A 25608-nucleotide genomic window follows, 5' to 3' on the forward strand; every position below is an offset into this window, starting at 1 on the left:
ATATGCATTAATGTTTAATGTTGGATCAGACTTTTATAATATTTCTTATTTTCCAGTAAATTGTATACACAGTTCAACAAACATGAACCTTATATTTCCTGTTATCATCAAAATATTGATTAAAAACTCATCATGTGACAGGGCTGAACTCTGTGTGACGGGGTTGAAAACAATAACCGGGTTGAACAGATGATCAATATTGCAATATCATATGGACAAATTTACCTGCAAAATTAATAATATTAAATAAAATTCACATTGAATTGTATTAAAATGACAGAGGACAATAGTCAGATTTTTCAACTTTAATAAAAAACCATGAAACAAACATTTTATTAAATATTCAAATTCAACATTTAACACTGAATCAAAAACATCAAACATAAATTCACCAAACATGAATGAAATGGATCTGTCTGACGAACTGCCTTTCTGAAATCTCATTCTGAATAAAAGTAGTATTCAGTACTCAAAAAATGATATAAACTGAACTCTAAAAGCATTACTGTAAAATACTAATTCATACACCTTTAGGTTTCATCAATCATAAACTGATCTTTTGACAACATAACACAAAGAAAACATTTGAACATTGAACATTTCGCATTAATCAAAAGATTAATCAAAAGATTAAGCATAAAGAAATGGATCTGTTTATACGGTCAAAAAAGGTTCATAAAATGACAGAAAACTGTGAAAAAATGCTGATCAGTTTTTTCCTAATATTCAAGGCAAGTTCATCAAGTGTCATATTTTGTCCCAAACCCAAAGATATTAAGTTTATTGTCAGAGATCAATAAAAGTCATGAGAGCACCACACCATCACACCCCTTGACTTATACATCTTTTATTCAGAGAGCCTGGCCCACACTTCTCTCTGAATTTCCATTTGACAGGATGTCACAGGCTTTGGGGATGGAATAAGCTTAAACACATCATCAAAAAGATACCATAGCACATCCTCCTGCCTTGGCCAGAAGAACCTGTTTTGTCCAACACTGTGCATGCATTTAACTTGCACATGTGTTTCATCCACGGCAAGAATAATTCCTGGATACAGATCTTTGTCATATGTCAGCACACACCATTGCCCTAACACCTCTGGGTCTTCCCAATGGATCTGTGTCTGCCTCTGTGACACAGCAGCTGGCACCTTCTTGATGAAGCTGAAATGCTGTGTATTCCAACACACACAGGTTAACTGCTTCTTGGCTGAGCACATACAACTGACATCCCAAGAAATTATCTGTCCTGGAGCAAGAGGTATCACTTGATGTATTTTCATTGTTGATGGGACTAATGTCCCATCAACAAAGAAATGAATGGGACTGTTTGATGGTATCTTCTGAAGTGCCTGCTCAACAGTTTTGCCATCAATAAAGAACAACTTGATAGCTGAGTTGGTCTCCAAAAAAGCCTTGAAGAACTCATGTGCATCTTGGATGTCCCGGCCATGGCTTATTAGCATGTCGGCAGTCCTCTTCAAGGCTGTTCCAACACCATCTGGTGCTCCTTTCCTATGACCGGCCTCAAAAAAATTCCAAGTTCCTGCCTTGATGCCTCTTTTTTCCAGCTCAGTGCTAAAAAGAAAAAAAATGCCCTTCTGCTTGTATTGGGTACAAGGACCATCACTAAAAAAGCGGATCCATGAAACCTCTGGGCATGCTGCCTGCACATAATCCAGTACAGGGTTCAGATGCTCCCATATTGCTGCTGGGATTTGTGCTTTGATGGGGATATTGCGTTGAAACAGGTTGGTTCTTGGCTACCACCTACGTAAAAAAAACTCCTGTATGGAATGTCACCTGCTGATGAGATGGTCCAAAGCGTACTGATTGGATTTCAGAACTATACGTGTCTTTTTATTTTTAACAGCCCTTGTTTTCTGACTTCTGTTTTTGATCTCTTTACTGTTCTGACTTTTTAAAAAAAATGATTTCATAAATGTTTTCTTTTGTTTTTCTTTTAATAATCGTCATCCTCTGTTCTTAATGTCTTTGTAAAGCACTTTGAATCGCCTCGATGTTGAAATGTGCTATATAAATAAATTTGCCTTGCCTTTTTTTTTTAGCATTTCTCCACATCTTGCGCTTATATTGTTCAGCTCTTTGACTCAGATTATTGATTCTTTTCTTTTTCCCTGCTTCAGTGTCTCTTTTCCATCTCTCACGCTCACTGCTGAGATATTTTTCCCTTCTCTGTGGGTCTGCATCCCTTCTTGCCCCGCGCTCTCTTTGCCTCTCTGCTGCTGTTTTTGCCATTGTGATGTCTGAAAATACTGGAACAGAAAATAGCAATGATGATTATTTTACATCAAAGTATAAAATTGAGTTATCTATATAGAAGTGTCACATCAGACGTTCAACCCTGTCACAGTAATTCAACCCTGTTACAATGAAAAATGTGACGGGGTTGAAGTTTTTGGCCAATATTAACCATAACTCCACATTTAACTAAAATATTAGCACCACATGGCATTTAAGGACATCAAAAATTGTAATATTTTACAGCACAACTTTTATTTTTTTCATTAAAACCTGTTAACTATCATCACGTGTTATAACAGAGTTGAACTGTTGAGACTGACGATCTCAATTTGACAATAAAAACAATGAAATTTTGATAAGAAAAGACATAGACACTTGCTTTTCTTTGCAGCATCTTCTCCAAAAGACTTGTGTGATGTCACTGCCTGAATGTTGATGTCACTTGGAATGATCCATTTTTTTATAGGGGGTAAATGGCATAGTGTGACGGGGTTGAAAACAAACTGAGAGACGTGTATAAATATTGCAGTTTCATTGGTAATTTATTTATTTTTTCAGAAAGAAATATATGTTTAGTTAATGTAGACAAACAATTATTATATGAGCACTAAAATTTTGGTTTTCATTTTATTATTTATTTGTTTCGAATTCAATGAAAACGTAAAGATGGCCAGTGAGGATATGCAAATTTGTTTGTCAAGTACTATAGACCCTTTATTTGTTTACAAACATTGTGACGTTTTTTTGTGGGCGGGGCTTATGCTGGAGGCAAAAGCGGAGCGAGAAGTCAAGCAGGACTGGAAGTATTTAGTTTGCGCTGGGAGTTTGCGCTGCGAACTCGAGCATTTTTAACCCGTTAAACTTAAGTGTACCGCCAGCGGTACACTTACTAATTTGCATAGGAATTTAAAGAATGTCCGAAGGTTGCAAACCCGATTATACAAACACTATACGCCGATGGAAAGCTTAGATTCTCATGAATCCGCCGGTATAAACCACTTTCAGATGTGATTACCACAGTGGGTAATATAAACACATTTGTCCGACAAACAACGAATATCCATCCATCCTTTCTCTGTACACGGCTTCAACGTACACAGCGCGACTCACATTTCCGGGTTCATTATTACACACAGATGAAAATATTCCACAAAAAACGGCCATAATCCAACCTTGGACATCCAGACAACACAAGCCAGTAAACTATTTTGTCCAAAACATGTCTTGGAGTCGGTATATAATCCACGAGTCGGTCGTTTTCAAGGAAATGCACCTCGCGATGCGCGTCCAATATGCCCTGTATTTCTCGTCATATTTAACGGGTTATTGTTTTTGATTGTATTTTTTTCTCTGTCTTGTTGTGTCCTTGTTCTTATGGTGTGTATATTTGGACCCAGTGTCTGGAATAAAGCTGAATTGAATTGAATTGAATATTTTTTATTTACAAATAGAATATTAGCGATTTTTTGTACTGAAAATGGCTGGAATTGACTGCGGCTGATCGTCTCTGTCCAGTCTTTTCGCCTCAGTGCATTTAACCACAACTGTCTTCGTTCCCTCTGAGCACGAGTGTTCGGTGGAATCCTATGGGGATGGCTAGTGTGACGTCACGGACCACTTCCGTGTCCAAGCCGCGGCGCACCGAATGAAAACACAATGGCAGTAGCGAAAGAACCGGTCACCTTTTTCACTGTGACATCTTATTTTGCGGATTTTCCGAAGTCGGTAAAGCGAGGTCTTAACTCTTACAACTCAAACAGAGTTGTAAGAGTTAGTGTGCTGGCAGGTGGTTTTAAAGGGAAAGTGCAGGCGTCAATGAAAAGGAAAACGTACAGTGTTGAGGTGAGTAGCTAAGTAGCGTAAGCTAACAAACACAGGATGTCAGAAATAAAGCTAGCTTTATCATCTGTGTGAGGTTAAATGTCGTTTACTTGGCTTTGTTAGAGTTATGTTAGATTTGAAAAGTATACTCTGAAGATTCCCAGCAGCACACTCTAGCGCTAACTTCTGCCGGGAGCACATGGCTAATTTGCATATGTAAATAACTACGCATCTCTTTACACTAATCATGAATCCATAACAGTTAAAATAATCTTAGCCAAACATTTTTAGCAAGTCAGTCCAAGTATTGGACTCAATTAAATCCAAGTCACATAGACCCATATCCTAGTCAAGTCGAGTATTTTGGGCAGATTGGTCAAGCAAGTCCAAGTCCCCAAAACTGGGACAAAAGTCTCCCTCGGCAGACTTTATTCTTATAAATTAAAAGTATAAACTTATTATCAGAGACTTTAATCTCGACCACTTTTAGTTTCTTTTGTAATGTGGCCCAAACACTCCTCATAACACAAAAAGACAACATAATTCAAGCGGCTAATACTAGCTAGCGCACGTTAGCTCCCGGCGCTAAATGTATTTTCTAAGATTAGAAATCCGACTTACCTTATCAGTGTCAGCCATCTTCTCTTCTCCTTTTCGTCCAGAGGAAAGTGGTAGAAAGATATCGTTTTATTTACATCATTTCTATTGTTGCAACACAGGACACAACACAGAACCATTATATCGTTGGTTTGGTAGGACACGGAAGTGACGTTTTTGGACACGATGACGTAGTTACTAGCCATCCCCATAAAACTTTAATTTGCGTTCGCCAATGTCATTCCTCCTATTCTGGCATCCAAAAACACAGCAGGACGACATTTTAGAAAAGTTGATAGAGCCTAGTCCCTCAGTCTTTCGCCTTTCTGTCCGGCCGCGGGCTTCCTCTTTTGCCTCCAGCTAAAGCTGTGACGTCATTCGTGACGTGGGTCATTAAAGGGTCTATAAGACAACCCATTATTTTATAATAACATGAAAAAATCATTTTTGTTTTGCATCATAGTACAAAAACACATCATTTCATTAGTGGCTTAAAATGTCTTTTTTTGTGGTTTCCTTTGATTGAAAATCTTTGAAGTAAGTCTGGGGGACCTAAAGGGCACCGGATTCCGAGAATCACCCAGCTAACAGCAGCACAGCGCCCCCTCAGTCAGTCAGTCAGTTGGAAAGACTGATGACAGATAATGTCAGATAATGCCTCCTTGAGCACCTTACAATGACAGGACCATGCAAATTATGTTACGAAATGTCGCAGTTTGTAACAAACGGCATTTTTTCTTTGCAGCACCGAACAAAAAGAAAATGTGGGAATAAAGAGTATATTTACTTCTCTTACCAACCCTAAACAACACAGCGTGTTTACAGTCTTGTGCTCTTGCATTGCAATTTTCAATTTCCAGCGGGTACTTCGATGAGGAAGCATGGAAACTTCTGCTGTCTCTGTATTTACAGATTCATTCGTTAGAATAAAAGGCCTTGTTGTAATCCTGTGTCCAGTTCTTCAAACATCCATGTTGCTCTCTCAGGCCAATGGGGGCAGCTTGTGACTCTTCATCACATCGTGTTGCCTTCATGTCTCCCCGTTACCACAGTAAGTTACAAAGCAACAATGGACTATTCTTGTCCGTAGATAAGTGTGTTATTCACCACATTCAGCATTTCAATGCATCAGAAACATTTACTAAGCTGCAGGACAAAGTGGAACAAGAAATTAGACACATAGCTAGCTTAACAAAGTGCTACTCTAACTTCGTTACAAAAAATCCCATGTGTCATAGAACGCAGCATGACGTAGCATGTCAGAGGGGCGCTGAGAGTACGTGCACGAGGCCATGCGTGCCGAAACCCGCCCCTTTCCAACAACCCCCACCGGAGCCAGACCACCGAATGACCGCTGCAGCAGCGGAGCCTGGGCCCGCAGCACCAACTCAGGGCTACATTCTGAAGGTATCGACGGTGAAGAGTCGTTTTTTCTGTCGTCCTCTGGCGTGTCCTCAGCCAGCCTAACGTCGGCTTCTTCACCCAACTCGTGTTTGCTGCCTGGTTAACCTGCGGGGAGGAGACTCAACTGACATTTACGTTCATTCATCCAGCCACAACAACAATGGCAGCGCAGGATTTTAATTTCTTACTTGCGACGGACTCTTACAAGGTGAGTTGAACCCTTCGGTCTGCTTGCTTTTCATCCAGTTTCATAAACTGAGACAAATTCTGTTTCTGTTTTTATAACGAGGAGTTCATTACATACCGGGACGCATCACGTTAGCCGTAACGTTTTAGTCAGTTGAATGTTGTGTCTGCGTTACGACGTATGGTGACAAATGGCAGCGTGTGAAAAACTGAAAGTGAGACCTCAGCAGTAGGTGAGGTGTGTCCACAGCATAATGTGAATGGATGCCGTGTTACCGATCCACCCTACAGCTGGTTGACAGTAGGAGCCGGGGTTACACTGGGTAGAGTTCAGAGTCCCAACCAGAGACGTGTTATCGAAGTTTAATCTGAGGAGATACGACTTGTCAGGAATGGGTAACAGAGTGTCGTTAAGGTATAGTTATCACAACTCTTTCTCTTATCTTACTTAACTACGTATGAACCCTATTAACTATGGCCGTATAACCCAAATTTCTTAATCTTAAATGTTAGAGGTAAAATGTACATCAAATCTGCACTTTTAGTGAAGTGATATTTGCTCGAATAGAATAGAATAGACACTTATATTGTCAAATAGAACATACACTAACTGGTGCACACTAATAAACAAAAACAAAAATAATTCAAAATAGAGAGTAAAAAATATTTACAATATGTAAATATAAGACTATATATATATATATATATATATATATATATGCACACACACATATGTATGTATGTATGTATGTTGGATTTATCATTCATTTAATGTTAACTGCATTGAAAAAATGTTTTTCTTTGAAAAATAAGGACATTTCTAAGTGACCCCAACTTTTGAATGGTAGTGTATATGTTTATATATATATATATTGCACACACATAGATATATTTACACATATACACACCGGCATACATACACATCTGCACACATTTATTGCACAGTGAAGTAAGTAATTTAATGAAACATTTGGTGATAAGAATTCAGTTTATGATAACTAGTTCCTATAGATGTGGCCAGGTGTAGCAGGTGCACACTCTGAGGTCAGTATGACAGGTGGCCCTGAAGCAGAATCCAGAATGACTAAATGGTGTGGATACAGCCCAACAGCAGAAACTGCAACGTCATTTCATCATCTGCTCATCATGTCTGTACATTTGACTGTAGGGACGGCATCCATGTACATTTACAGAATTTACTGATTGTAAAAGGTATGTTTTTACTGAATATCAATGTCTGACACGCTCCTGAAAATGTCCAAGACTTTAATAAGGTAATGAATCCTTCAAACCTCAGTTTATGGGGAATGTTCTCCTGCCTTACCATCATCTAAATGAAGTATTAAATATTTTGATGTGTAAAATCCACGTTTGTGGATCTTTCTGATCACTTACTGACTCTCCCCTGTCAGGTTTCTGAAGCGCTCAGAATCATTTTCTCTTCTTTTCTTCAGCTGCCAGCCACAACATTAAAACCACTTGCAAAATATTGTGTAGGTCCATTTCATGCCGTCAAAACAACTGTGGCCCTTCTGGGTGTGGGCAGGTGAACTTTGGGGGCATGGTGTATATCAAAATAATGCCTGACCTTGGTAGGTATGCAGGACGTGGGAAGCTCCATTGGCTGAATAAATGATGGAAACAATAATAATGTTAGTTTATGCAGGTTTAGACAGTGTGAAACAAATCTATATTGATCTCTTTGCACAGTTACGCTCTGTGATTAGGACGGGATCATACAAGTACATATGGAATGTGATAAATTCTCAGTGTGTGACTCCATAGTATTAAACAGGAGGACAAACACACAGAAAATTCAGTAATTATGTTCCCCGACCTACCCATGCACCTCTCCTGAGCCATTGGACCCACTTTAACAGTATACACACAATTACAGACAATCAAACACAAAACATATACCAATCAGGCATAACATTATGACGACCTACCTATTATTGTGTGGAGGAACCCCCACAGATACATCTGGACAATTTTCTCTTGGTCAGACATGGGACAGTGCAACACTAGTGTGTGTACATGCAGACTTTCTATTTAATAGTTTTATTATGTATGCATTTGGCATATTTGTATTTTATAAGTAGCCTAGCCGCGCTAGACAACCCACGGCAACGAATTTAATTCTCTGCCAGGGTGGGTCTAGTTACCCTCCATAAGGCTCAAGGCTGGATTCTCCTAAAACTGGCCGGACGAATCACCATGAAGTGTAGAGTCAGAAGGCGGGCGTAACTAAGTGACGACAGAGGCGTGACGATTCTGACAGAAACAACCGGCGCACAATAAACAGTTATCTTTCGACTCGGCTTTGGCCACAGCCCTTAAAGATTTGAAGCTAAAATTCAACTTGAAAGATAAACAAAGGACGGCACTGAAGTGTTTCATTGAGAAGAAAGACGTATTTGGACTTATGCCGACGGGATATGGCAAATCCTTAATATACCAGTTGGCTCCGCTGGTTGGGAAGCTAATGGGACTTAGCCACAATCTGCCGGCGCTCTTGGAACTATGTCAGCCTATTCGTTGCACTGATTGGTTGTATACCTACCCAGTTGCTGCAGAGTGATTTGAAAGACAACCTTTTAGCCCGCCTCCCTCCCTGTTGAGCGGTCCTAGACCCTTGCGTCTTCAGAACATGGGTCTAGCGCAGCTAGGCTATTTTATAAGTGCACTACCACCAATTTCATTTTACAATTTTTGTGTACAGCAACAATAAAGGCTATTCTGTTCTGTGCTGCTAAAACTCCTCTGACCCAGTGGGGCATGAACACAGAACCTCTGTGGATGTCCTGCAGCACCGGGTTGGTGGCAGTGAGGTCTGTGGGTTGCAGAGTGGGACCTGCTTAGATCAGACTTATCCTGGCACAGATGCTCAGTAAGATCTGGATCTGGGGAGTGTGGAAGCCAGGTGAACAGCTGAGCTCTGTCGTGTTCCCTGGGCCACTCCTGAGCAGTTTTTGCGATGTGTCGAGGTGCATTGACTTGCTGAAGGTGGCAACTGGCACCAAGGACTGTTGTTGTCATGGGGGGTGGGGGGGTGGAGGGTTGCTTGACCTGCAGTGTTCATGTCAAACATCCACATGAATACCAGGACTCCAGGTTTCCCAATGTTGCATTATAACAAGATGGTCGATGTTTTTCACTTCACCTGTCAGTGGTCAGAATGTTGTGGCTGATCGATGTATATCCCACTGTACACATGTATCCATACCCATATGTTTATTAGTGTATGGACTGCACTAGATAACCAGAAGGGTCATTTAATTTAAGTGTTCACCTAGAAGTGGCTCTGTACACAGTTTGCCCTAATTTTCTGAAGAAGCTCTGGACTTGGTGCTAAATTATGCTTTATCATTTGTGTTGAATGGAACAAATAGACTGTTGATATCCTGTTGTTAGGCTAACAGAATTTTCATAGACAGAAGACAAGAAAACGGTTTTCAAAGTTGAAACTGTCAATGATTTATGTCATGGTGTTAACCTCAATGGAATGATTTGACTGTCACAATCAGTTTTGTTTTTGCTGAAGGCTATGGAAGGCCAGGGCCATTCAGCAGTCCTGAACTCAGGCTTGATGAACCCAAAGCACAGGTGAAGTGCAAATTATGAAGTGATTCAGTCCATTCTGATAGAGAGCTTTCCTTGTCTACACTGTAGTGCAGCTGAAGTGTCTGACCAGTCAGTGAGTGTATAGCTTTCAGTTTGATTTTGCAGGCTACACACGTGGACAAAATTGTTAGTACCCCTCAGTTAAAGAAGGAAAAACCCACAATTCTCACTGAAATCACTTGAAACTCACAAAAGTAACAATAAATAAAAATTTATTGAAAATTAAATAATCAAAATCAGCCATCACTTTTGAATTGTTGATTAACATAATTATTAAAAAAAAACTAACTAATGAAATAGGGCTGGACAAAAATGATGGTACCCATAACTTAATATTTTGTTGCACAACCTTTTGAGGCAATCACTGCAATTAACCCTTTAAGCTTCAGTGTACCGCCGGCGGTACACCTACTAATTTGCATAGGAATTTCAGGAATGTCCGACGGGTGCAAACGCGATTATACAAACACTATACACCGATGGAAAGCTTAGATTCTCATGAATCCGCCGGTATAAACCACTTTCAGATGCGATTACCACAGCGGGTGAGAAAAACACATTTGTCCGACAAAAACAAATATTCATCCATCCGTTCTCTATTCACGGCTTCAAAGCACACAGTGCGACTCACATTTCCGGGTTTATTATTACACACAAAAAAAAGATTCCACAAAAAACGGCCATAATCCAACCTTTTACATCAGATGACACAAGCCAGTAAACTATTTTGTCCAAAACATGTCCTGAAGTCGGTATAAAATCCCCGAATCGGTCGTTTTCAAGGAAATGCACCTCCCGATGCGCATCCAATATTCCCCGTATTTTTCGTAATTTTTTTTATTTAAAAATAGAATATTAGCGATTTTTTGTACTGAAAACGGCTGGAATTGACTGAAGCTTAAAGGGTTAAACGATTTCTGTATTTGTCAATGAGCGTTCTGCAGCTGTCAACAGGTATTTTGGCCCACTCCTCATGAGCAAACAGCTCCAGTTGTCTCAGGTTTGATGGGTGTCTTCTCCAAATGGCATGTTTCAGCTCCTTCCACATATGTTCAATGGGATTCAGATCTGGGCTCATAGAAGGCCACTTTAGAATAGTCCAACGCTTTTCTCTCAGCCATTCTTGGGTGTTTTTGGCTGTGTGTTTTGGATCGTTGTCCTGTTGGAAGACCCATGACCTGCGACTGAGACCAAGCTTTCTGACACAAGGCAGCACATTTCTCTCCAGAATGCCTTGATAGTCTTCAGATTTCATCGTATCTTGCACACTTTCAAGACACCCTGTGCCAGATGCAGCAAAGCAGCCCCAAAACATTACTGAGCCTCCTCCATGTTTCACCGTAGGGACAGTGTTCTTTTCTTCGTATGCTTGGTTTTTGAGTCTATGAACATAGAGTTGATGTGCCTTACCAAAAAGCTCCAGTTTGGTCTCATCTGTCCAAAGGACATTCTCCCAGAAGCTTTGTGGCTTGTCAACATGCATTTTTGCAAATTCCAGTCTGGCTTTTTTATGAGTTTTTTTCAGCAGTGGTGTCCTCCTTGGTCGTCTCCCATGAAGTCCACTTTGGCTCAAACAACGACGAATGGTGCGATCTGACACTGATGTACCTTGGCCTTGGAGTTCACCTTTAATTTCTTTGGAGGTTGCTCTGGGCTCTTTGGATACAATTCCGACGATCCGTCTCTTCAATTTGTCATCAATTTTCCTCTTGCGGCCACGTCCAGGGAGGTTGGCTACTGTCCCGTGGGTCTTGAACTTCTGAATAATATGAGCCACTGTTGTCACAGGAACTTCAAGCTGTTTAGAGATGGTCTTATAGCCTTTACCTTTAAGATGTTTGTCTATCATTTTTTTTCGGATGTCCTGGGACAATTCTCTCCTTCGCTTTCTGTTGTCCATGTTCAGTGTGGTACACACCTTTTCACCAAACAGCAGGGTGACTACTTGTCTCCCTTTAAATAGGCAGACTGACTGATTATGAGTTTGGAAACACCTGTGATGTCAATTAAATGACACACCTGAGTTAATCATGTCACTCTGGTCAAATAATTTTCAATCTTTTATAGAGGTACCATCATTTTTGTCCAGGCCTGTTTCATTAGTTTGTTTTTTTAAATAATTATGTTAATCAACAATTCAAAAGTAATGGCTGTTTTTGATTATTTAATTTTCAATAAGTTTTTATTTATTGTTACTTTTGTGAGTTTCAAGTGATTTCAGTGAGAATTGTGGGTTTTTCCTTCTTTAACTGAGGTGTACCAACAATTTTGTCCACGTGTGTATGTGGACATATACAGTAACTCAGCTCAGTAGAGTTAAATGTCAGATGTCACTGTTAGATGTCATTCAAAGGTCTGCACTGCAGTCAAATGGCAAAGGTCTAGATGAAAACCAAACAGGCTTTTATTAGCTCCACTGACCCCTGAAAAGGACTCAAAACCAGCAGCACAGCCAAGAGGATGTGACTGTTATCCACTCACATAATAGAAACCAACTGGGTGCATTCTCATGAGCTCATCTGAAGGTTCACTGAGGGTTACAAGGTTTAGTGCACAGCAATCAAAATATCTAAAAAAAATGGTCCTGTCTTTTCATTAAAGAGTTTTGCATTGATGATTAGCTTTTGTCAGCTTCACTACATATAGTCATGATGGTATCATGTACTCACACTGAAAACACAAGCTTCTAAAGTTAGACAAAGAAATCCTTTTTATTAAAATTTTACTAAAAATATTCATTTAAATGCGTTCAATCTTCCAGCCACAGTGACCACGTGTGCAGCCCTGTATTGGTGCTTTCCAGACAGTATGTCCTTGTCCAACTCAGCTGTGATTCTCGGTTATAATCAAAATGCAAAACTGCTGACAATCCCATTAGCCTCAGTTAAGATGCTTTGCCTTCTCTATACACTCAAGTTATGTTTGCTGTGTATGCATTCTAAAATTTCCATACATGAGTTTCGTTATTCACTCTTCCATGATTGAATTTCCAGAGCAGTAGTCATTCTTATTATGATGTTGCCTGCATAACTACATGTTTTTTCATAGGACCATTAGTCAATGGTCTACATATGACTGGGTGTTTTTGTTTTCTACTAAAATTTCCAGTTGCATAACATATGTAATAATTAACCACAGCACTAAACTCAGGGCACTGTGAGTTTTAGCTTTCACAGCTGAACTTTGTGTGGAGTTTGCTGAGGTCTGATACATTCTCCTGTCTGGCTCCGTGCAGCTCTTAATGCCTTACTGCACAACATGTTAATGCTACATTAACTGCGTGCCAACAACATAGTTATGCTGGTGTGTGCACGTCTGTTTCTTGCTATTCTTTTATTCTTCAACACTGTCATGTCTCTGTTGGAGACCTTAGGTGCAGTGCAAACACTTTTTGAGAGTGACTGAAAGTTAAAGTATATGGAGTGTCAGCTTAGGTGCAGTGATATTTGACATGTGCCACAGTACATTGCTAATGACCTATTGGTGGAAGACTAATAAATGAGATAAAATGAAAGTTCTCAGACGACTTGAACAAGGTTCTTAACACCAGGTGATTACATGGTAGACAAGTAAAGGTAATAATAACAATACACACAATTTTTATTGAACATACATCTAAAGCAGCAGAATGCGAGAAGGTAGGAAGAATTGCTCATAATGTGCACAACTTACAAATTACAAAGTACTAATGTATTGTCAGAGAAAAGACAGGAGTGAAAATATGTCTCTCCTGTTACTACTTTTTCATACCATAATAAATGTCCATGTCCTGTTTTATTACTACTATTTGTTTTCCACTCTTTGTCTGGATACAGTTAGCTCTTGCTAAAATCAACTGTAACTGTGAAATGGTTCTCACATTTGCCTTTTAGTCCACAATATGTTAAGATTTTTATTTAACATAGAAAGTGAACTAGGCATCTTGTGTAATAGAGAGGAGGTGAGAAGTGGTGAAACATACACATCTGGATCAGGTGCAAGGAGTTTCACAGCCTGTCTGACAAGGCTCCAAGCACCTTTTATGAAACATGCTGATGCCTTATATACTGTCTGCAAAGCTTCATACAAATCCTTAAAGCAAATGCTAAAATATATACATTCAATGGCAAAATTAACTACTAAAAAATACGCTTAAAATCACTTCTTTTAAAGAATTTTGAGTTTTCCGTGTTTAGTAACTGATTCTGAATTTCCTGTCCTGAAGTTAGAGAACAAACAGAGATGGAACTGATAAGAGATAGATGGAAAATATCAAGCGGAAGACTGTAAAGTGAATGTCTCTTGAAGCTGTCTCGTTCAGTGACTGACTGGTTGTTGCTGTTGATTTTACAGTTAGTGCTGTAGTAGCACAAAGGCAGATTTGTACTTGTTATGTTTGTTACATGTTGAGTACACAATCCCCTGGCTTCCAGCGTAACGTTTTGTACCTGAGCGTTCCATTGCTGTCACATTTTGACTGTTATTGAAGCATGACCAAGAACAACAACAAGCTAGCCAAGTGTGGAACATTTTTTAAAGTACAAATAACTAGATTAGGGTGTCTGCCTCTAATTTTTAGAACAGGTTCAGTAACCTCTCTGTGTACTGGCTTATTGTTATAAGGCATTTATTTACTGTCTAATTTAGAGTTTTTCAAATTTCACTCCTGTTTGTTAATGGGGGCACGGAAACTAAATGTATTTCAAAGTCCAAAGTTGCTCATTTAGGCCAAACTATGGAGCTATTGACTGAATTTAGGGATACATTTTCTTACAAAAAATGTTCTCGAGCTTTCAAGGTTCGCATCTGTTTGTTTACTAGAGTTTTAGTAATTTATTTCAGTGTTACATACTCTATTGAGCCCACAGAAGAAATTCTGTTTTTGCATATGCTCGGATGCTGGGATCTGATCAGCACAGGGTCAGCCACACTAAGGCACTGCTGGACCAAATTTGTGTGGTGTGATAAGATTTGAAAATGTTAAATGACCATGAGAGTTACGTTGTAGCCTGCTTTTGTTTTTTAATCTCTGCCAGCTAACTGGATCTGCTTGACCTCTGTCTGTTTCTTGTCTTTCAGATCACTCACTACAAACAGTATCCTCCAAATGTTAGCAAAATCTACTCATACTTTGAATGCAGGCGCAAAAAAGATTCCCAGTTCAGTGAAGTGGTCTTCTTTGGTCTTCAGTATCTACTGAAGAAGTACCTCACAGGTATGTTCTCCTGTAATCTAAGAAATGATCTCGGGAGCTATATCCCTTAGATATTAGATAGACTGTATCCATATCCTATTGATCTGTCCGTCCATCCATTAATGTCTTCAGTGTTAATCCACAGTGTATAAAATAATTACATAAAAAACAATGAATGAGAAGGTGTGTCTAAACGTTTGGCTGGTAGTGTGAGGCTCTATGTGGCCTCATTTCATAATATGATAGAACACGTACAAGTTGATAAGAGACTGTTGATAGAAGTAGCGCCTTGATAAATGCCTTAATAAAATTCCTGCATCCAGCATTCCCGTGAACATGAAGCATAAATATTCCACGCTCCATTAAAATAGCCTGATCAATTAATACACACTTGCAGTATCAGAAAGGCAGAAAGCAGCAAAGGTTTTTCACAGGGCAAAGCAGCAAACGTGCTTGATGGAAGCTAGTAGAGCCCTGTAATCTGAGGGAGAGCTCACATCTCAGAGGTAAAACAAATACCATTGGAAACTAAACGGATAAGTCACATTTGCATTCTGTCTTATATCGAGACTACAGTAGGTTTGCTGGATTTTCAGTCAGTCGTGTGTTTTTCTGTATGAGTGAACTGTAGTAACTAAGTATGCTTTCTGTAGGCCCAGTGATCACAGAGCAGAAGATTCAGGAAGCCAAGCTTTTCTACCAGATGCACTTTAAGCAGGCTGTGCTCGATGAAGAGGGCTGGAGGAAGGTACTCGAGGTAAACGCACGGTTAGTCTGTCTAGATAGATGCACAGACACAGAGGCTTTCATTGTCATATATCTAAACTCAAGGAAATTTGCTTGTTAATGTGTCAGAAACACGATGGCCGCCTTCCTATCCGGATCAAAGCCGTCCCTGAGGGCAGAATCATACCGAGAGGCAACGTGCTTTTCACTGTGGAAAACACTGATCCCGACTTCTACTGGCTCACCAACTACATTGAGGTAAACTGAGAAAGGTATTTTAAGTGTTTGTTCTTACGCCGAGGCCAGAGGAATTGTGTATTCAGGTTGTTCATCCATTCCCATAAACGCGGTATCTCCTAAATGCCTGATGGGAGTTACCTCGAATGTGGCACAAATGGTAACTTGGACTTGAGGATTATGGTTTAAAGGTTACAGTGAAGTTCTTGGCCACAACTCTGCAATTCTTCCATTTATTTTGACAAAATCTCGCACAAATATCTCTTAAGATAAAATGAGGATATTTAATATCCACATAGCAAAAGTCAGATCTGGATAGATATGGACAGAAACTCCACAATGACTGTGATTCTAGTTTTTAATGAGGGAAGGATTAAATTAGCAGATTAGTCAGACAATATACAGTGATTTCTGTTATTTTACTTGTCTGAACAACTCAAACAGCCAAGACCTCTGAGCGGGCGCTGTGGTATCTGCCTAAAGACTTCAGCAGAATTGTTTTAAGGTCCCATGTGGTGAAAATCAGTGTTTATTGTTTCAGATGCTTTAAAAACCTGAAAGCTGTGAACATATAGAGATGCTTACCGGTGCAATTCCTCTAGCCCCCTCCTAGCTTTACAAGCAAGTAAGATTTTTTTCCAGCTCCTAAGTACAAATTGGGCAGCCATTTGTTTTCCAGCTGAAAATTTGCCGAATTCTGCCCCCTCACTGCCTGCTGCCTTGGAATGAGCAGCTGCTTTATGGTCCATTAAGTTTATTTACTTGCTAGAGCTAGTTCTTCTGCTAACTCTGAATTGTCTCCTCGATGAGCAAAGCACACCATATACTGTTATAGGCTGGAAAAGTTAATAGTCTTCGTAAACTCCCAGCATCTGTGAAACTGAAGACTTATATATTTGATAGCAGTGTCCCTACAGAAGTAGGAAAATCATTGTGGTCAGCACATTGTCTGGCTTGTGTGGCTAACCTTACCATTAATTTTGGTTGTATACTACAAGGTGAAACCTCTGTGGAAATTGTAAAGCTCGGGGACATTCTGAAATAGGTAAAACTTTAACACTGGGAAGGTTCACCACTGTTCCATGTTTCTCCATTTGTGGATAATGTCTCTCACTGTGTTTTTTTGGAGTCCCAGAGCCTTAGCAATGACTTTGTAAGCCTCCAGACTGATAATGACTTTTTTTCATATCTGTTCTTGAATCTTTTTAAAACGTGGCATCATGTGCTGTTTTTTGAGACCCTTTAGCTACTAGTTAATTCAATTCAATTTTATGTATATAGCACAGATTCACAACATATGTCATCTCACAGCGCTTAACATAGTAAATTACAGACCTTACGAATTATACCCAGAGAGCAGAAAATGGAAAACCCAGCAATCCAAAGTTAGCTTTAGGTTCCCTATGACCAATGGTGGGAAGGAACGAAAAAATCCCCAGAATAGAGAGGGTGAAAAACCTCCAACAGAACCAGGCTCAGGGAAGGAGAACATCTGCCTCGACCAGATGGGTGAGAGTGCAGGGGAGAGGGGAGGATAGCAGGTGATGGGGCCAGCGGCTGCAGATCAAAAACATGTAGCTCCACATCCAGAGACATCTACGGAGAGAACAAGCACGAGCCCAGTGCATCATGGGAATCCCCCGGCAGTCTAAACCTATGGCAGCATAACTCAGGGACAGCTCAGGGGATCCTGGGAAGCCCTAACTATATGTTTTATCAAAGAGGAAAATTTTAAGCCTTGACTTTGAAGTAGATAAGGTGTCTGCCTCCCAAACTAAGCTGGGAGCTGATTCCACAACAGAGGAGCTGATAACTGAAGGCTCTGCCTCCCATTCTGCTTCTATAAACTCAAGTAAACCACAAGTAAACCTGCAGTCTGAGAGGGAAGGGCTCTGTTAGGATGGTGTGGTACAATAAGGTCTTTAACATAAGACGGAACTTGGTCATTAAGAGTTTTATATGTGAGAAGGAGGATTTTAAATTCTATACCCTGGATTTTACAGAGCCAATGAAGAGAAGCTAATGAGGGAGAAATTTGATCTGTCTTCCTGGTTCCTGTCAGAACTCTGGCTGCAGCATTTTGTATCAGCTGGAAGTTTTCAGAGAATTATTGGGACATCCCGATAATAAGGAATTACAGTATTCCAGTCTAAGGGTTACAAATACATGGACTAGTTTATCAGCATCACTCTCAGACGAGATGTTCTTGAGTTTTACAGTATTATGTAGGTGAAAGAAGGCCGTCCTTACAAACGTACTTGATGTGTATGTTGAACGACATCCTGATCAAAAATAAGTCCAAGGTTCTTGACAGTAGAACTAGAGGCTAAAGCAATGTCTTCTAGAGTAACTTTCTGGCTAGATATTGTGTGTCTGAGAGGTTTAGAGCCAAATACAGTAACAACAATGATAAGTTTTGTCCTCATTTAAATGAAAAAAAGTCAAGGAGGCAGTTACTTTTTCACCAAGGGCAAAGTGGGTCTGGACAGTATTTTTCATTCAAAAAATGAAATCATCATCTAAAACCTGCATTCTGCGTTTTCTTGGGTTATTTTTGTCTTACATGAAAATTAGTTTGATGATCTTAAACATTTAAGTGTGACAAATGTGCAAAAAAAGAAGATTTCAGTAGGGGAACAAACACTTTTGGACAGCATTGCATGCTCCATTTTAATACATGCAAATTCATGAAAAAGCCATTTTATTTTACATATTATTCTGTTTCTGCTGTCAGACAATCAAACAAGTAGGAAATAGTGACTGAAATGTGCCCAGTGACACTGTACTGCATGTTAACCAGAAGTCACTTGAGTCCCATTTTCAAGCTGCTGCTCTGCACTGCTCAAATCCAGATTTTTTTTATAACCCTAACAAACTCAGCCACGAAACAAAAAGCTAAAGACAACAGCTGTCGAACGTTAGAAGCCACAGAATGTCCAGTTCTCACATTCATTTTTCTGCCTTTTATTTAACTCAAGGACCAGCACAGAGCCTCTCTGTTGGTCATTGAATAGAGCAGAAGCAGAGAGAGTCTCCACCCTGAAGTAAGCGTGGACAGTAGTAGCTCAGCGCCATTAAAGTGACAGACGATGAAACAGTCACCAGTGGTACGGTAGAGCAATTGGCTAGCACTGTTGTCTCTCAGCTAGAAGATTCTAGGTTTGAATCTCAGCCTGTGTGGAGTTTGCATGTTCTTCCTATGCCTTCATGGGTTCTCATCGGGTTCCTCCCACAGTCTAAAAAACCTGCACAGAAATGCTGTTAATTGGTGTCTTTACATTGTCCATAGATGTGAATGTGAGTGTGATTGTTTGTCTCTATGTGTAGCCCTGTGATAGACTGTTACCTGTCCAGGGTGAACACTACCTTCACCGTAAATCAGCTGGGATAGACTCCAGTCCCCCACAACCCTACAGAGGATAAATACAGATAATGTATAGAGATGTTGTTTGATTGCTGAAATGCCTCCATACTAATATGTTCCTTTCAGAGGAAGTAGACATTGTGCACCTCACTAGTATAACTTGTGGTAATTATTAAATTTAAGTTGAAATTTTAAAAAAACTAGGATCTTCACTGGGGCAGCAGCAGTTACTTCACCTCCCACTCTTACATCATGTAAAACTTATGTTGTCCAAATATGTATTTAGGAAGTTACTCCCTATCTTGGAGGACTTTATGAGTAGAACATTAACAATGCAGCCTGTACTTCATTGTTTAACTATTTGTTTCTTTACCAACTGATTATACACCTTGTTCTTTTTCTTCTCTTCACGCCCACTCTGTTTTTAAACTCTCCCTGCTTGGTGGTTGTAGACCATGCTGGTCCAGATGTGGTATCCCATCACAGTAGCCACCATATCCAGGGAGTTCAAGAAGATCCTAGCCAAACACCTGAAGGCTACCTCAGGGAGTCTGGAAGGCCTGGACCTGAAACTGCATGACTTTGGCTACAGAGGGGTATCCTCACAGGAGGTAGAAAAGACTTTTTGTCCTTGTGCTTTCCTGCTTCTGATATTATATTTTATGCACAGGTTGTAACATTATTATTAGATGTGCAATCTACACTACAGGTGAAGTTTCAAAATCTCACATGTTTTAAAGAGGATGGGAAACTTTTAAAGCCCATCTCTGTAAACTGGTGTCATGATTGTTAATTCAGAGTTCAACTAAAGATGGTTAATGTTTTGCTATCTTATGTATTGGGGCATTATAAATGAAGACACATTGTTGGAGCCATTATTTATGTTTATTATGTTTCTTTATTTTTCCTATGGACTGGCCATATGTTAAAGGGGAACTTCAGTTTTTTTCAACCTGGAGTCTGTTTCCATATGTCATTTCATACATGTGAGTGATGGAGAAATTAATTTTAGACATAGCTCCAGTATTTAGCCAGGCAGGCAGCTTCGCAGCTCAGCTAGCGAAAAGTATGGGGCAACTTGCCCCCCCACACACACACACTTAGACGGTCTCCAGTTTACTAATTGTGTGACTTGTAAGCCCATTTCTTCAGCCTTTCGCTCAGTCACTTTAAGGAGAATGAAGGCTTATGGAGTTACTTATTTGACAGTTTATACTAACTTACATTATTTTATAAGAATCCATTTTTACTTGAACATGAAATTGTAGGGTTTTTTTTTTGTAAGTACTTGTCGAAAAAGCCTAAATTAATTAAATCAATTAAAGTGGAAAGCAATGGGCGTGGATACTTTTATAGGCACTGTAGCACTCTATAACCCGTTGTGCACGTTATGGTGGATTGTGTAATGATTTTTGTATTTTTTCACATTAGAAACAAGATCCTTTTCGGTCAGTGTAAGAATTCTTTCAGAGAAGTTCAACATGAATTTTGTAGGCCACTCTGCAGTCTCATCAGATTCTTAGGTATTTATAATTCTGGATTGCCTCAGTTAGATCTCCATTTAGAGCATGGATAGATTTAAAAGCAATAATGTTACACTCCTATGGAGATTAAAGCACACTTTTCAATTGTAAAACAGCTTGTAATCTGTGGCTAACATCAATAGAAAAATAAGGGGGGGGGGGGTTCTTCATAGTGCATATGGCATTGTCATGCTGATGTTCTTGAATTGTAGCATGATACAGTACTGTTATATGTAGTATTTTTTACCTCCATAACTTTCACTGAAGAAACAGTTCAGGTCTAATAATCCTGCTGCAGATTTGCAGTTCCTGAATAATTTTAAACTGTCGATTTTAAATTTAATGGAAAGCAACTCTTTAGAACAGCAAAGTCATCTCTGTGATTAATATTTCCACCTCTGTCTCCAGTCTGCAGCATTAGGTGGAGCAGCTCATCTGGTGAATTTCTGCAGTACAGACACAGTTGCTGGCCTGCTGATGGCTCAGCGATATTATGCCTGTCCAATGGCTGGCTTCTCCATTCCAGCAGCTGAGCACAGGTATCACACAAATGATGTACACTGTCTGTCCAGAAAAATAGTCGCCACTTGGATTTTACTAAGCAAATAGTTTCGAGCCTTCCATTGCATAATTACTGCGTGGATGAGTGCGTTTCAGCTGCAATAACTTCTTTAACCCTATAGCTAATGCAGTGAGAGCTTCTCATTTCTTAAACAACCATGTTGGAAGACATATCCTGTGGTCATGGAAAGGATGTTGATCTGTCTCCGAAGGGTCAAATTATTGGCCTGCATCAAGCAAAGAAAACAACTAAGGAGATTAAACTATGAAAATCAGGTTAAGAACCATCCAATGCATTATTAAAACTTGAAGGATAGTGGAGAACCATCATCTTTTCCAGGAACAAATGTGGTCGGAACAAACTCTTAGATGATTGTAGGAAATCAACAGTAGAACTCGCGGCTATGTTTAATAGTGAAAGAGTGAGCAATTTCACATGCACAATGCGAAGGGACTTTAAAAGATTGGGACTAAACAGCTGTAGCTCTAAAGGACTGACCTTCACAGAGTCCAGACCTCAGCCCCATTGACAATCTTTAAGATGTTATGTAGAAGACTTTGTGCTGCAGTCCAACTCTCCCATCATCAGTGAAGGATCTTGGTAGAAAATGAATGCAGCTCTGGACAGAAATAAATGTGGAGACATTGCAGAAGCTTATCGAAACAATGCCGTGGCGAATGAGTGTTGTTTTCAGAGCTAGAGGCAGTCCAGTGAAATATCAGAGTGTGCAACTTTTTTATGGATGGGCAGTGTATAAATAACTAAACCATGTATAGATAAATGTAGTCTGTGTCAAAATCATAATTAGTTTAAAACGATTCTGCTGACAGGTATTGGTGTACGTTGTCAGTCATCCAGGTCGTGGTGATCTTATTTGCTTCAGTCAAAAGCAACTGGACATGTTTTTAGCTCTTGAAGACATTTTGCCTCTCATTCATCCTGAGGAACTGTTTAAGCTTCCAGTTGCACCTTCAGATAGATGACCAATTCACTGCTTTACTTTAAAACTATACTGAAGATCTGAGGAGGACTCTTGGATGAGAGGTGAAATGTCTTTAGGAACCAAAAGAGAAGTCTAGTTCCCGTTGCCGTTTACTGAAGCACAAATGATTATCTGGCCTGCAACTTTATAGTTAATTTGGCACTAAATATACAAATAAATGTTCAATTGAGAATTATGAGGAAACTAACAACATGACAAGTTGCTTTTTCTTTTTTTTTTTTTTTAATTTTGAACCAGTATTAATATATCAAGCACCACAAGACTGGTCACTACTACTTCTTACTTTCGTTTTCCAGTACCATCATTTCATGGGGAAGGAACAGGGAGAAGGAGGCTTTTGAGAGAGTCCTAGACCAATTCTCTTCTGGGCCAGTGTCAGTGGTCAGTGACAGCTACGACATCTTTAATGCTTGTAAGCATATCTGGGGAGACAAGCTAAAGGAGCAAGTCATGGAGCGCAGCCAGGATTCCTGTCTGGTGATCCGTCCAGACTCTGGAGACCCAACAGAGACTCTTATTGAGGTAAATAGTACAGCTGGATTAGTACAGCAATTTCTGCACTACATTTTTATCATAACCGTTGTGTTTTTACCATGTCAACATGTCCATTTAGTGTTTTTTGTGTACTAAAAGATATACCATCAGTGAAATAAGCAGTCAAAACCACTGCTGAGCATTTCCACCTTTAATTTGTAGTGTACTGATAAAAACCAACACTGATTCAGTAAGCCAGAGTTTAAAACATAAAGGTTGGAAAGCAATCCTGTTACATTGTGATGAGGGAGTTAATGTATCATTCTTCTTGAGAGTTGATTTCTTGTTTGTCCATGTGTGTAATTACTCCAGTAATACAACTTGTTGTGGAATGTACAGTAGTTTTACAGTGTTTGAGCAGAGTATGCTCAGGGCGGAGCAGTATGGATTATTTTCAGAACGATTGAGTGTGTTATAGATAGGACATTTGAGGTTTATTGAATACTAGGAAAGGAAGTTTGAATCATATTTTTTGGACTTTTTTACTTGTGGTTAGTGTGCTGTGCACATAAAAAGCAGTCGTATCAGCACAGTGTATGCCGGGTGGCCGTCTGGGGTGGCTGGTTCCCCTGGCGATGTTGACCCTCTGCCTGGGGGGGCGGGGGTTGCCTCTTGGATGCCTGGGGCCCGGGGTCCTGTGCTGGGTCTGCCCTGGGCCTCCGGCCGCTGGCGGCGTCGGTGGCTGCCGGTCTTGGTCGCCTGGGGCCCGGCCCCGCTGGACGCTGGGGGTCCTGGCCGGGTTCTCCCTCTGCCCCCTTCCGGGCCGATCCGTGGTCGTCCTCTTGGTTTGGTGGCTCGGGTCTCTGCTCTGGGATTGCTGCCGGCTCGCCTGGGTCTTGTGGGCTCTCGGGCCCGCTTCTGGCCTTCACGGAGGTCAGAGGTCATAGTTGCATGATCACAGTCACAATTGCACCGTACTCTGCATGTGGACATAGCAACCATGTTGTCTTGTGGGATGTTAAGTTTGTCCTGGTGCCAGAATATCAAAGACATGTTTCCTCAGTTTGTTTCACATAGACCATCTGAATAATTACTAGCTGTGTTTCCTAACAAAACCCGTAGGATGCGTTCCGGTGTGTCTTTGTTAAGGTGTACTAGCTTGTTGTCTGTTGTCGGTTTCAATTGAAAGATAATTGTATTCTTGCACTCTTCCTTTTCTCCTCACTATCCCCCCTTGTTGTTGTTTTCTTTTTTTTTTTCTTCCTCTCTTCTTGTTTCTTTCTTCCTGCCTTTCCACTGTCAGGTCCGGCAAACTTATGTATATTTAACTAATCAACAAGTATTCAAACTAAATAAATTACTGTACAGTATCAAGGGGAGTCTTATACTTATAAACTCCCCTTGGAAAAGCAAACTTGTGTGGCACAATGCAGCAGCCAGATCCCCATTCTGCCTGCTCTGTTGCCGGACAGGACAAAAAAAAAAAAAAAAGCAGTCGTATCAGCACAGTGTATGCACTACATTAGTTACTCAGACACAAAAAAAGCTTCTTATAAGTGTTCTTAGTTCGTCAGGCCCCACTCTTCACACAAATGAAATTCCAAAGTGTTCTAATTGAGGGCACAGCTCTCAGTTCTGCCATTCACTTCCATTGTCACAGAAACTCACAGAACATCAGCAGTCTAGATGCAGTGAAAACTAATGGAAAGTTTTTTTGCATTTTTTAAAAAACGGATTGTCTCTTATGTAGTGACTGAAGGACTTTTTAATCTTGTCCAGGGTTGTCCGCACCATAGTGAGTTGTAAGCTCAGCACCACAGTGTAGCACCTTAAACCACATGAACGTAAAAAGGCACTTAAGAGATATATCAGAGCGAACATAAAAACAATGGTACGAGAGTGATGTGCTGACAAAAATACAGAGGCCGTGAAATGGAAAGGTGACTTCATCTCAAATGGAAACATTAGCTGACAACAGAAGTGAGTCAACAATTCATGTTTGGACAGATGTCTGTGTGGTTGATATGTGGCATGCTTAAATTTTACAAGATACCAGAGTTTCAATGAATCCAAATTTAACCCTTGCAAGCTCCTACGTGGTGGGAAGTGTCCATGCTCTGATCAGCTCTGCAGTGACAAGGACAGGCAAAGAAACACCATTGTAATTATAATATCATAACTGTTATTCTGTACAGTAGAAGCATACATCTTTTTGTCCACACAACGCTTACTATTTGAAAATGTGTGTTAAAGCACATGGTATTATAAGTAAAAGGTAGACAAAATTTGTAATATTTGGTCTTTTTTAAATATAACCTATGAATGACATGTTTGGTTTCTTCTTCAGGTACCAAAGAGAAATGTAAATTGCTTTTCTAGTCATTCACAAGAGAATAGGTTGGCTACTTAGTGTATGACATCACATTAAAACTGTGGGTGACTTCTGTCAGGGTTCTCCACTCGACCAAACTTTTTTCTGGACACAGGCTAGTATTCAGGAATCCAGTTGTACTTTGATGAAAATGCTCTTATATAATAAACTGAGTTCCCAGTTTGTTTGTTTTTTGTTACAGACATGTTTCATACGGTGGGTGCATGAAGAACAAATCCTAATAAACAGATGCTTGTCTGGAGCAGCTCCTGATTG

General features: G+C 40.0%; 1 protein-coding gene and 1 long non-coding RNA gene across 2 annotated transcripts in view; one reads left to right on the forward strand and one right to left on the reverse strand.

The window, feature by feature from the left end:
- Window positions 1-290: 290 nt before the first annotated feature.
- LOC110969655 (uncharacterized) lies at window positions 291-6622 on the reverse strand. The gene is made up of 2 exons (XR_007941841.1): window positions 6278-6622; window positions 291-6194 (listed from the first exon to the last, which is right to left on the reverse strand). It is a non-coding gene; the product is annotated as an uncharacterized LOC110969655 (long non-coding RNA).
- Window positions 6163-25608, forward strand: part of nampt2 (nicotinamide phosphoribosyltransferase 2) — a 34358-nt gene continuing 14912 nt past the window's right edge. The window contains exons 1-7 of the mRNA XM_022219777.2: window positions 6163-6297; window positions 14958-15093; window positions 15726-15829; window positions 15928-16056; window positions 19852-20010; window positions 21331-21461; window positions 22784-23009. Coding sequence (XP_022075469.1) covers window positions 6250-6297; window positions 14958-15093; window positions 15726-15829; window positions 15928-16056; window positions 19852-20010; window positions 21331-21461; window positions 22784-23009 — 933 coding nt within the window. The 5' untranslated portion in view covers window positions 6163-6249. The remainder of the gene's footprint in view (window positions 6298-14957; window positions 15094-15725; window positions 15830-15927; window positions 16057-19851; window positions 20011-21330; window positions 21462-22783; window positions 23010-25608) is intronic.

Source organism: Acanthochromis polyacanthus, chromosome 5 (assembly GCF_021347895.1).
Source record: "Acanthochromis polyacanthus isolate Apoly-LR-REF ecotype Palm Island chromosome 5, KAUST_Apoly_ChrSc, whole genome shotgun sequence".
NCBI classification, from domain to species: domain Eukaryota; kingdom Metazoa; phylum Chordata; class Actinopteri; family Pomacentridae; genus Acanthochromis; species Acanthochromis polyacanthus.